Source organism: Oncorhynchus gorbuscha, unplaced genomic scaffold (genome assembly GCF_021184085.1).
Source record: "Oncorhynchus gorbuscha isolate QuinsamMale2020 ecotype Even-year unplaced genomic scaffold, OgorEven_v1.0 Un_scaffold_510, whole genome shotgun sequence".
Lineage (NCBI taxonomy): Eukaryota > Metazoa > Chordata > Actinopteri > Salmoniformes > Salmonidae > Oncorhynchus > Oncorhynchus gorbuscha.
In genome coordinates this window covers 177359-189517 of record NW_025745342.1, presented here as the reverse complement: position 1 = coordinate 189517, position 12159 = coordinate 177359, and the positions used below count along the sequence as shown (strand labels likewise).

Below are 12159 nucleotides of genomic sequence, written 5' to 3'. Positions count from 1 at the left end.
CCCTGAGAGACCACGCCCACAACCTCTACGCATTCTCAGCCGTCATGAAGGCTCTGGAGATGCCTCAGGTAACACACACACACACACACACACACACACACACACACACACACACACACACACACACACACACACACACACACACACAGGGTCACACACAGTACACTCGCACACTGTACGCACACACACCTCAGACACCCTCACACTATGCTGTGTTTTAAAGACCATAGATATGCGTCTGGTTACTAAAGTGTGTGTGTGTGTGTGTGGTGTGTGTGTGTGTGTGTGTGTGTGTGTGTGTGTGTGTGTGTGTGGGTCCCCTGGCTATGTGTGTAATGTGTGTGTGTGTGTACTGTGTGGGTCCCCTGTATGTGTGTGTGTAGGTAGTCCGTCTGGAGAGGACATGGAGGGCACTGAGGAGGAACCACACAGAGAGCGCTGTGATGTTTGAGAAGACCCTCAAACCCTTCATGATCGCTCTGAATGACGGAGATGGTGAGGAAGGTGTGTGTGTGTGTGTGTGTGTGTGTGTGTGTGTGTGTGTGTGTGTGTGTGTGTGTGTGTGTGTGTGTGTGTGTGTGTGTGTGTGTGACTCTGTGGTGCAGGGTCCCCTGGCTATGTGTGTAATGTGTAATGTGTGTGTGTGTGACTGTGGTACAGGGTCCCCTGGCTATGTGTGTAATGTGTAATGTGGTGTGTGTAGACCCCCCTGGCTATGTGTGTAATGTGTAATGTGTGTGTGTGTAGACTCTGTGTGGTGCAGGGTCCCCTGGCTATGTGTGTAATGTGTAATGTGTGTGTGTGACTCTGTGGTGCAGGGTCCCCTGGCTGTGTGTGTAATGTGTGTGTAGACTCTGTGGTGCAGGGTCCCCTGGCTATGTGTGTAATGTGTAATGTGTGTGTGTGTAGACTCTGTGGTGCAGGGTCCCCTGGCTATGTGTGTAATGTGTAATGTGTGTGTGTGTAGACTCTGTGGTGCAGGGTCCCCTGGCTGTGTGTAACCTGTGTAATGTGTGTGTGTGTGTAGACTCTGTGGTGCAGGGTCCCCTGTGTGTGTGTGTGTGTAGACTCTGTGGTGCAGGGTCCCCTGGCTATGTGTGTAATGTGTGTGTATGTGTGTGTGTGTAGACTCTGTGGTGCAGGGTCCCCTGGCTGTGCCCTACCTGGTTCCCCTCCTGAGGCTGATGGAGGGAGAGGAGGGAGAACACACAGAGAGAGGCTGCCAGTTGTTATACAACACCCTGCAGGCGGCACGCAACGCAGCCTGCTCACAGGCCCACAGTACCAGGTAACACACACAGCCTGCTCACAGGTAACACACACAGCCTGCTCACAGGTAACACACACAGCCTGCTCACAGGTAACACACACAGCCTGCTCACAGGTAACACACACAGCCTGCTCACAGGTAACACACACAGCCTGCTCACAGGTAACACACACAGCCTGCTCACAGGTAACACACACAGCCTGCTCACAGGTAACACACACAGCCTGCTCACAGGTAACACACACAGCCTGCTCACAGGTAACACACACAGCCTGCTCACAGGTAACACACACAGCCTGCTCACAGGTAACACACACAGCCTGCTCACAGGTAACTCACAGGCTCACAGGTAACACACACAGCCTGCTCACAGGTAACACACACAGCCTGCTCACAGGTAACACACACAGCCTGCTCACAGGTAACACACACAGCCTGCTCACAGGTAACACACACAGCCTGCTCACAGGTAACACACACAGCCTGCTCACAGGTAACACACACAGCCTGCTCACAGGTAACACACAGCCTGCTCACAGGTAACACACAGCCTGCTCACATGGAAAACACACATTATAAAACACAAACACATTGTAAAAACACACACATTATGGAAAAAACACACACACACGTATAGAAAACACACAGGCACACATCCAATTCACCAAATCAAATCACATTCACATTAGTCCTGCCTCATAACCATTCCCGAGTCACTGATTGGCTGTGGGCCCTGTCACTCTGTCCCGTCAGGTGACTGGGAGCCAATCCCAGAGCTGCTGGAGGGGTTCAGGACAGAGTTTGCCCTGAGGCTGTTCTGGGGTCAGACTGGAGCGGCGGCAGACAAGGAGAAACGCTACGACAAGTTTGACAAGATCCTCACCGTGCTCTCTAACAAACTGGAACCTACCGAGGAGTTCTCCCCGGAACTCTGACCCTTTAAACGCTCTACTGTGAACCGGGCTGCATTCAGGAGGGCGCAACGTTGCACAACAGTTGGAAATCTGTAACCCGTTTTTACCTGGATCATTATTCATTAGAAGCCTTTTGTAGCTAAAAAATAATAATAATAATAAAAAAAGAGTTTGTTATTGGATAAGATCAGGTGTTTCCTCCCTGTTTCAGTCTGTTTCAGTGCCCAATGAATATGTCCTGAGGTGTGTGTCTGGGGGTTTCTGTGTGTGTCTGTCTGTGTGTGTCTGTGTGTGTGTGTGTGTGTGCCCAATGAATATGTCCTGGGATGTGTGTCTGGGGGTTTCTGTGTGTGTCTGTCTGTGTGTGTCTGTGTGTGTCTCTGTGTGTGTGTGCGCCTAATGAATATGTCCTGGGATGTGTGTCTGGGTGTTTCTGTGTGTGTGTCTGTGTGTCTGTGTGTGTGTGTGCCCAATGAATATGTCCTGGGATGTGTGTCTGGGGGTTTCTGTGTGTGTGTCTGTGTGTGTGTGTGTGTGTGTGTGTGTGTCTGTGTGTGTGTGTGCCTAATGAATATGTCCTGGGATGTGTGTCTGGGGGTTTCTGTGTGTGTCTGTCTGTGTGTGTCTGTGTGTGTGTGCCCAATGAATATGTCCTGGGATGTGTGTCTGGGGGTTTCTGTGGCTCTCACCCACGGGGTTCATACCTAGCAGGTGTGGATGCGTTGGTTTCCCCTCATAACCCTGGGCTACGTCCCAAATGGCACCCTATTCTCTATGAAGGGCCACTACCAGGGCTCTGGTTGAATGTAGGGCCACTACCAGGGCTCTGGTTGAATGTTGAATGGGCCACTACCAGGGCTCTGGTTGAATGTACCAGGGCTCTGCCACTACCAGGGCTCTGGTTGAATGTAGGGCCACTACCAGGGCTCTGGTTGAATGTAGGGCCACTACCAGGGCTCTGGTTGAATGTAGGGCCACTACCAGGGCTCTGGTTGAATGTAGGGCCACTACCAGGGCTCTGGTTGAATGTAGGGCCACTACCAGGGCTCTGGTTGAATGTAGGGCCACTACCAGGGCTCTGGTTGAATGTAGGGCCACTACCAGGGCTCTGGTTGAATGTAGGGCCACTACCAGGGCTCTGGTTGAATGTAGGGCCACTACCAGGGCTCTGGTTGAATGTAGGGCCACTACCAGGGCTCTGGTTGAATGTAGGGCCACTACCAGGGCTCTGGTTGAATGTAGGGCCACTACCAGGGCTCTGGTTGAATGTAGGGCCACTACCAGGGCTCTGGTTGAATGTAGGGCCACTACCAGGGCTCTGGTTGAATGTAGGGCCACTACCAGGGCTCTGGTTGAATGTAGGGCCACTACCAGGGCTCTGGTTGAATGTAGGGCCACTACCAGGGCTCTGGTTGAATGTAGGGCCACTACCAGGGCTCTGGTTGAATGTAGGGCCACTACCAGGGCTCTGGTTGAATGTACCAGGGCTCTGGTTGAATGTAGGGCCACTACCAGGGCTCTGGTTGAATGTAGGGCCACTACCAGGGCTCTGGTTGAATGTAGGGCCACTACCAGGGCTCTGGTTGAATGTAGGGCCACTACCAGGGCTCTGGTTGAATGTAGGGCCACTACCAGGGCTCTGGTTGAATGTAGGGCCACTACCAGGGCTCTGGTTGAATGAAGGGCCACTACCAGGGCTCTGGTTGAATGTAGGGCCACTACCAGGGCTCTGGTTGAATGTAGGGCCACTACCAGGGCTCTGGTTGAATGTAGGGCCACTACCAGGGCTCTGGTTGAATGTAGGGCCACTACCAGGGCTTTGGTTGAATGAAGGGCCACTACCAGGGATCTGGTTGAATGTAGGGCCACTACCAGGGCTCTTGAATGTTGGGCTCTGGTTGAATGTAGGGCCACTACCAGGGCTCTGGTTGAATGTAGGGCCACTACCAGGGCTCTGGTTGAATGTAGGGCCACTACCAGGGCTCTGGTTGAATGTAGGGCCACTACCAGGGCTCTGGTTGAATGTAGGGTACGATACAGGGAATAGGGCTCTGGTTGAATGTAGGGCCACTACCAGGGCTCTGGTTGAATGTAGGGTACGATACAGGGAATAGGGCTCTGGTTGAATGTAGGGTACGATACAGGGAATAGGGCTCTGGTTGAATGTAGGGCACGATACAGGGAATAGGGCTCTGGTTGAATGTAGGGTACGATACAGGGAATAGGGCTCTGGTTGAATGTAGGGCACGATACAGGGAATAGGGCTCTGGTTGAATGTAGGGTACGATACAGGGAATAGGGCTCTGGTTGAATGTAGGGTACGATACAGGGAATAGGGCTCTGGTTGAATGTAGGGTACGATACAGGGAATAGGGCTCTGGTTGAATGTAGGGCACGATACAGGGAATAGGGCTCTGGTTGAATGTAGGGTACGATACAGGGAATAGGGCTCTGGTTGAATGTAGGGCGATACAGGGAATAGGGCTCTGGTTGAATGTAGGGTACGATACAGGGAATAGGGCTCTGGTTGAATGTAGGGTACGATACAGGGAATAGGGCTCTGGTTGAATGTAGGGTACGATACAGGGAATAGGGCTCTGGTTGAATGTAGGGCGCGATACAGGGAATAGGGCTCTGGTTGAATGTAGGGTACGATACAGGGAATAGGGCTCTGGTTGAATGTAGGGTGCGATACAGGGAATAGGGCTCTGGTTGAATGTAGGGCGCGATACAGGGAATAGGGCTCTGGTTGAATGTAGGGTACGATACAGGGAATAGGGCTCTGGTTGAATGTAGGGTACGATACAGGGAATAGGGCTCTGGTTGAATGTAGGGTGCGATACAGGGAATAGGGCTCTGGTTGAATGTAGGGTACGATACAGGGAATAGGGCTCTGGTTGAATGTAGGGTACGATACAGGGAATAGGGCTCTGGTTGAATGTAGGGCACGATACAGGGAATAGGGCTCTGGTTGAATGTAGGGTACGATACAGGGAATAGGGCTCTAGATGAAAGTAGGGCACGATACAGGGAATAGGGCTCTGGTTGAAAGTAGGGTACGATACAGGGAATAGGGCTCTAGATGAAAGTAGGGCACGATACAGGGATCAGGGCTCTGGTTGAATGTAGGGTACGATACAGGGAATAGGGCTCTGGTTGAATGTAGGGTACGATACAGGGAATAGGGCTCTGGTTGAATGTAGGGTACGATACAGGGAATAGGGCTCTGGTTGAATGTAGGGTACGATACAGGGAATAGGGCTCTGGTTGAATGTAGGGTACGATACAGGGAATAGGGCTCTGGTTGAATGTAGGGTACGATACAGGGAATAGGGCTCTGGTTGAATGTAGGGCACGATACAGGGAATAGGGCTCTGGTTGAATGTAGGGTACGATACAGGGAATAGGGCTCTAGATGAAAGTAGGGCACGATACAGGGAATAGGGCTCTGGTTGAAAGTAGGGTACGATACAGGGAATAGGGCTCTAGATGAAAGTAGGGCACGATACAGGGATCAGGGCTCTGGTTGAATGTAGGGGAATAGGGCTCTGATACAGGGAATAGGGCTCTGGTTGAATGTAGGGTACGATACAGGGAATAGGGCTCTGGTTGAATGTAGGGTACGATACAGGGAATAGGGCTCTGGTTGAATGTAGGGTACGATACATAGGGACCTTCTGTTATAGGCTCTAGATGAAAGTAGGGCACCTGATAGGGCTCTAGATGAAAGTAGGGCACGATACAGGGAATAGGGCTCTGGTTGAATGTAGGGTACGATACAGGGAATAGGGCTCTGGTTGAAAGTAGGGCACGATACAGGGAATAGGGCTCTGGTTGAAAGTAGGGCACGATACAGGGAATAGGGCTCTGGTTGAATGTAGGGTACGATACAGGGAATAGGGCTCTGGTTTAATGTAGGGTACGATACAGGGAATAGGGCTCTAGATGAAAGTAGGGCACGATACAGGGAATAGGGCTCTGGTTGAATGTAGGGTACGATACAGGGAATAGGGCTCTGGTTGAAAGTAGGGCACGATACAGGGAATAGGGCTCTGGTTGAATGTAGGGTACGATACAGGGAATAGGGCTCTAGATGAAAGTAGGGCACGATACAGGGAATAGGGCTCTGGTTGAAAGTAGGGCACGATACAGGGAATAGGGCTCTGGTTGAAAGTAGGGCACGATACAGGGAATAGGGCTCTAGATGAAAGTAGGGCACGATACAGGGAATAGGGCTCTAGATGAAAGTAGGGCACGATACAGGGAATAGGGCTCTGGTTGAAAGTAGGGCACGATACAGGGAATAGGGCTCTGGTTGAAAGTAGGGCACGATACAGGGATCAGGGCTCTGGTTGAATGTAGGGCACGATACAGATACAGGGAATAGGGCTCTAGTTGAATGTAGGGCACGATACAGGGAATAGGGCTCTGGTTGAATGTTGGGCTCTAGTTGAATGTAGGGCACGATACAGGGAATAGGGCTCTGGTTGAAAGTAGGGCACGATACAGGGAATAGGGCTCTGGTTGAAAGTAGGGCACAATACAGGGAATAGGGCTCTAGTTGAATGTAGGGCACGATACAGGGAATAGGGCTCTGGTTGAATGTAGGGCACGATACAGGGAATAGGGCTCTAGTTGAATGTAGGGCACGATACAGGGAATAGGGCTCTAGTTGAATGTAGTAGGCACGATACAGGGAATAGGGCTCTGGTTGAACTTTATTCTGTAGAGCTTACCCTGTTAACAACTTATGTAGGGCACGATACAGGGAATAGGGCTCTAGTTGAAAGTAGGGCACAATACAGGGAATAGGGCTCTGGTTGAAAGTAGGGCACGTTACAGGGAATAGGGCTCTGGTTGAAAGTAGGGCACGATACAGGGAATAGGGCTCTGGTTGAAAATAGGGCACGTTACAGGGAATAGGGCTCTGGTTGAAAATAGGGCACGATACAGGGAATAGGGCTCTAGATGAAAATAGGGCACGATACAGGGAATAAGATCCTATTTGGGACATAGACAAGGTGTGTGATGTGCTTCTACTGGTTGTTGGTTCAGGTGTGTCAAAATGTAGAGTTTACCCTGTTAACAACTTTATTCTGTAGAGTTTACCCTGTTAACAACTTTATTCTGTAGAGTTTACCCTGTTAACAACTTTATTCTGTAGAGTTTACCCTGTTAACATGTTAACAACTTTATTCTGTAGTTTACCCTGTTAACAACTTTATTCTGTAGAGTTTACCCTGTTAACAACTTTATTCTGTAGAGTTTACCCTGTTAACAACTTTATTCTATAATATAATAATAATAATAATAATAATATATGCCATTTAGCAGACGCTTTATCCAAAGCGACTTACAGTCATGTGTGCATACATTCTACGTATGGGTGGTCCCGGTTAATCGAACCCACTACCCTGGCGTTACAAGCGCCATGCTCTACCAACTGAGCTACAGAAGGACCGTAGTTTACCCTGTTAACAACTTTATTCTGTAGAGTTTACCCTGTTTACCCTGTTAACAACTTTATTCTGTAGTTTACCCTGTTAACAACTTTATTCTGTAGAGTTTACCCTGTTAACAACTTTATTCTGTAGAGTTTACCCTGTTAACAACTTTATTCTGTAGAGTTTACCCTGTTAACAACTTTATTCTGTAGTTTACCCTGTTAACAACTTTATTCTGCAGTTTACCTGTTAACATGTTAACAACTTTATTCTGCAGTTTACCCTGTTAACAACTTTATTCTGTAGTTTACCCTGTTAACAACTTTATTCTGTAGTTTACCCTGTTAACAACTTTATTCTGTAGAGTTTACCCTGTTAACAACTTTATTCTGTAGAGTTTACCCTGTTAACAACAACTTTATTCTGTAGAGTTTACAACTTTATTCTGTAGTTTACCCTGTTAACAACTTTATTCTGTAGAGTTTACCCTGTTAACAACTTTATTCTGTAGAGTTTACCCTGTTAACATGGTAACAACTTTATTCTGTAGAGTTTACCCTGTTAACAACTTTATTCTGTAGTTTACCCTGTTAACAACTTTATTCTGCAGAGTTTACCCTGTTAACAACTTTATTCTGCAGTTTACCTGTTAACATGTTATCAACTTTATTCTGTAGAGTTTACCCTGTTAACAACTTTATTCTGGAGAGTTTACCCTGTTAACATGTTAACAACTTTATTCTACAGAGTTTACCCTGTTAACAACTTTATTCTGGAGAGTTTACCCTGTTAACAACTTTATTCTGTAGAGTTTACCCTGTTAACATGTTATCAACTTTATTCTGTAGAGTTTACCCTGTTAACAACTTTATTCTGCAGAGTTTACCCTGTTAACAACTTTATTCTGTAGAGTTTACCCTGTTAACATGTTAACAACTTTATTCTGTAGAGTTTACCCTGTTAACATGTTAACTTTATTCTGCAGAGTTTACCCTGTTAACAACTTTATTCTGTAGAGTTTACCCTGTTAACAACTTTATTCTGTAGTTTACCCTGTTAACATTTATTCTGCAGTTTACCCTGTTAACTTTATTCTGTAGAGTTTACCCTGTTAACAACTTTATTCTGTAGAGTTTACCCTGTTAACATGTTATCAACTTTATTCTGGAGACCCTGTTTTTATTCTGTACCCTGTTAACAACTTTATTCTGGAGAGTTTACCCTGTTAACAACTTTATTCTGTAGAGTTTACCCTGTTAACAACTTTATTCTGTAGAGTTTACCCTGTTAACAACTTTATTCTGTAGAGTTTACCCTGTTAACAACTTTATTCTGTAGAGTTTACCCTGTTAACATGTTATCAACTTTATTCTGTAGAGTTTACCCTGTTAACAACTTTATTCTGTAGAGTTTACCCTGTTAACAACTGTTATTTATTCAACCCTTTATTTAACTTTATTCTGTAGAGTTTACCCTGTTAGAGTTTACCCTGTTAACAACTTTATTCTGTAGAGTTTACCCTGTTAACAACTTTATTCTGTAGAGTTTACCCTGTTAACAACTTTATTCTGTAGAGTTTACCCTGTTAACATGTTAACAACTTTATTCTGTAGTTTACCCTGTTAACAACTTTATTCTGTAGAGTTTACCCTAACAACTTTATTTAACATTCTGTTAACAACTTTATTCTGTAGAGTTTACCCTGTTAACAACTTTATTCTGTAGTTTACCCTGTTAACAACTTTATTCTGTAGAGTTTACCCTGTTAACATGTTAACAACTTTATTCTGTAGAGTTTACCCTGTTAACAACTTTATTCTGGAGAGTTTACCCTGTTAACAACTTTATTCTGTAGTTTACCCTGTTAACAACTTTATTCTGTAGTTTACCCTGTTAACAACTTTATTCTGTAGAGTTTACCCTGTTAACAACTTTATTCTGTAGTTTACCCTGTTAACAACTTTATTCTGTAGAGTTTACCCTGTTAACAACTTTATTCTGTAGTTTACCCTGTTAACAACTTTATTCTGTAGTTTACCCTGTTAACATTTATTCTGTTAAACAACTTTATTCTGTAGTTTACCCTGTTAACAACAACTTTATTCTGTAGAGTTTACCCTGTTAACAACTTTATTCTGTAGTTTACCCTGTTAACATGTTAACTTTATTCTGCAGAGTTTACCCTGTTAACATGTTAACTTTATTCTGTAGAGTTTACCCTGTTAACAACTTTATTCTGTAGAGTTTACCCTGTTAACATGTTATCAACTTTATTCTGGAGAGTTTACCCTGTTAACAACTTTATTCTGGAGAGTTTACCCTGTTAACAACTTTATTCTGTAGTTTACCCTGTTAACAACTTTATTCTGTAGAGTTTACCCTGTTAACAACTTTATTCTGCAGAGTTTACCCTGTTAACATGTTCTGTGCTCAGACAACTTTCTTCTCAACCGGCCAGGTGTCTGAAAGTAGTGTTTCTTTTTAGGGAAAATCACTGGAAAGTTCTGAACACATTTTCTATTCAGATGATATAAATGATTTAAAACTGTGTCAACTTTGGTCTGTTAATTAAAAGACAACACACTACAAAATGAAACAAAACATCAAATTTGACAAATCTATTTATTATTTTTATTTTTTCCTCAATCAAAATAGTTCACAGGGTACTTAGAGGTCAACACATAAGTAGTTTTAAAATGTGATGATATAATAACATACAGATATTCCATAAAACATTGAGAAGCAGCGAGTGACGAGTCCAGTTCCATTTAACCAGGGAGATGTGAGGTCAAACTAGACCTGGAGGGCAGACAGACTGCCTCCCCTGTGGGCCCCTATTCCCCTGTGGTCTCCATACCTCCTGAGTGGTCAAAATAGACCTGGAGGGCTGACAGACTGCCTCCCCTGTGGGCCCCTATTCCCCTGTGGTCTCCATACCTCCTGAGAGGTCAAACTAGACCTGGAGGGCAGACAGACTGCCTCCCCTGTGGGCCCCTATTCCCCTGTGGTCTCCATACCTCCTGAGAGGTCAAACTAGACCTGGAGGGCAGACAGACTGCCTCCCCTGTGGGCCCCTATTCCCCTGTGGTCTCCATACCTCCTGAGTGGTCAAAATAGACCTGGAGGGCTGACAGACTGCCTCCCCCGTGGGCCTCCCGTTACCACCCCGTGGGCCTCCCGTTACCCCCCCCGTGGGCCTCCCGTTACCCCCCCCGTGGGCCTCTGGTCAAAGGTAGGGGACTATATAGGGAATAGGGTGCCATTTTGGGACATGTAATTGATACATGATTTGGTGTCCCATGTCTGAATGAGACGGCTGGGATTCAACCAAAGGTGAACTGTCCACGACGCCAGTCGGCGATGCACCGTTAACCAGCTCATTCCTCTGGTTGTCATGGTAAACGCTGCGGATGTCAGCTGAACATTAGATTGAACAGTCTAGTGTGGTTTGCTCATAATCCACAATGCGCCTTTGATTGAATCCTGGGCCGGACAGAAACACCTGGGGTCCTCCAGGAGAAGTTAAACAGCAGTAGTCACAACACCACCACAGAGCCATCTGATTGGCCAGAACCTGACCACAGAGCCATCTGATTGGCCAGAACCTGACCACAGAGCCATCTGATTGGCCAGAACCTGACCACAGAGCCATCTGATTGGCCAGAACCTGACCACAGAGCCATCTGATTGGCCAGAACCTGACCACAGAGCCATCTGATTGGCCAGAACCTGACCACAGAGCCATCTGATTGGCCAGAACCTGACCACAGAGCCATCTGATTGGCCAGAACCTGACCACAGAGCCATCTGATTGGCCAGAACCTGACCACAGACAGTTAAACCACAAAAAGAGAGATAAACAACAGAGAAACAACAACCAAAACAGTCTGTAACCATAACAACCACAGACATGGTCAGACAATCAGACAACCAATAAGAACCGCAGAAACATTTCAAAACTGACCAGTTTCACATACAGGCTGCGTCCCAATTGCCCCCCGATTCCCCACAGGCCTCTGATCTAAAGTAATGCACTATATAGGGAATATGGCCCTGGTCAACAGTAGTGTACTATATAGGGAATAGGGCTCTGGTCAAAATTAGTGTACTATATAGGGAATAGGGCTCTGGTCTATAGTAGTGTTCTATATAGGGAATAGGGTATAATTTGGGATCTAAGAAACTCTTCTGATGAGAGAACGTGACAAACAAGTCCACTATATAGGGAATAGGGCCCTGATCAAGTACACTATATAGAACACAGGGTGGTGTTTGGGACGCAGTTCCATAAAATAGTGGCTTCACCATCCAGCTGATAACTATTTCATCCAAATCTGATAACTAGGATAGCAGTCATTTAATATAAAAACAATCACAATGTCATGGCTACTAATGATCTGTGATTAGGTAAGTATAGGGAGAGAGGAATGGGACTGGGAGAGAGGGGTGGAGGGAGGAGGATGAAGAGGTAGAGGGGAAGAGAGGTAGAGAAAAAGAGAGGGGGTAGAGAGAGTGAGAGGTAGAGGTAGTG

General features: G+C 46.3%; 1 protein-coding gene and 1 long non-coding RNA gene across 2 annotated transcripts in view; one reads left to right on the top strand and one right to left on the bottom strand.

The window, feature by feature from the left end:
• LOC124018427 (breast cancer anti-estrogen resistance protein 3 homolog) overlaps nt 1-1292 on the top strand; it is a 35863-nt gene extending 34571 nt beyond the window's left edge. Inside the window, exons 19-21 of the mRNA XM_046333735.1 lie at nt 1-68; nt 384-504; nt 1129-1292. The exon at nt 1-68 is cut by the window's left edge and continues 104 nt beyond it. Coding sequence (XP_046189691.1) covers nt 1-68; nt 384-504; nt 1129-1292 — 353 coding nt within the window. The remainder of the gene's footprint in view (nt 69-383; nt 505-1128) is intronic.
• Nucleotides 1293-10236: 8944 nt separating this feature from the next.
• On the bottom strand, nt 10237-12148 carry LOC124018437. The gene is made up of 2 exons (XR_006835623.1): nt 11451-12148; nt 10237-11419 (listed from the first exon to the last, which is right to left on the bottom strand). It is a non-coding gene; the product is annotated as an uncharacterized LOC124018437 (long non-coding RNA).
• Between the last annotated feature and the right edge of the window lie 11 nt (nt 12149-12159).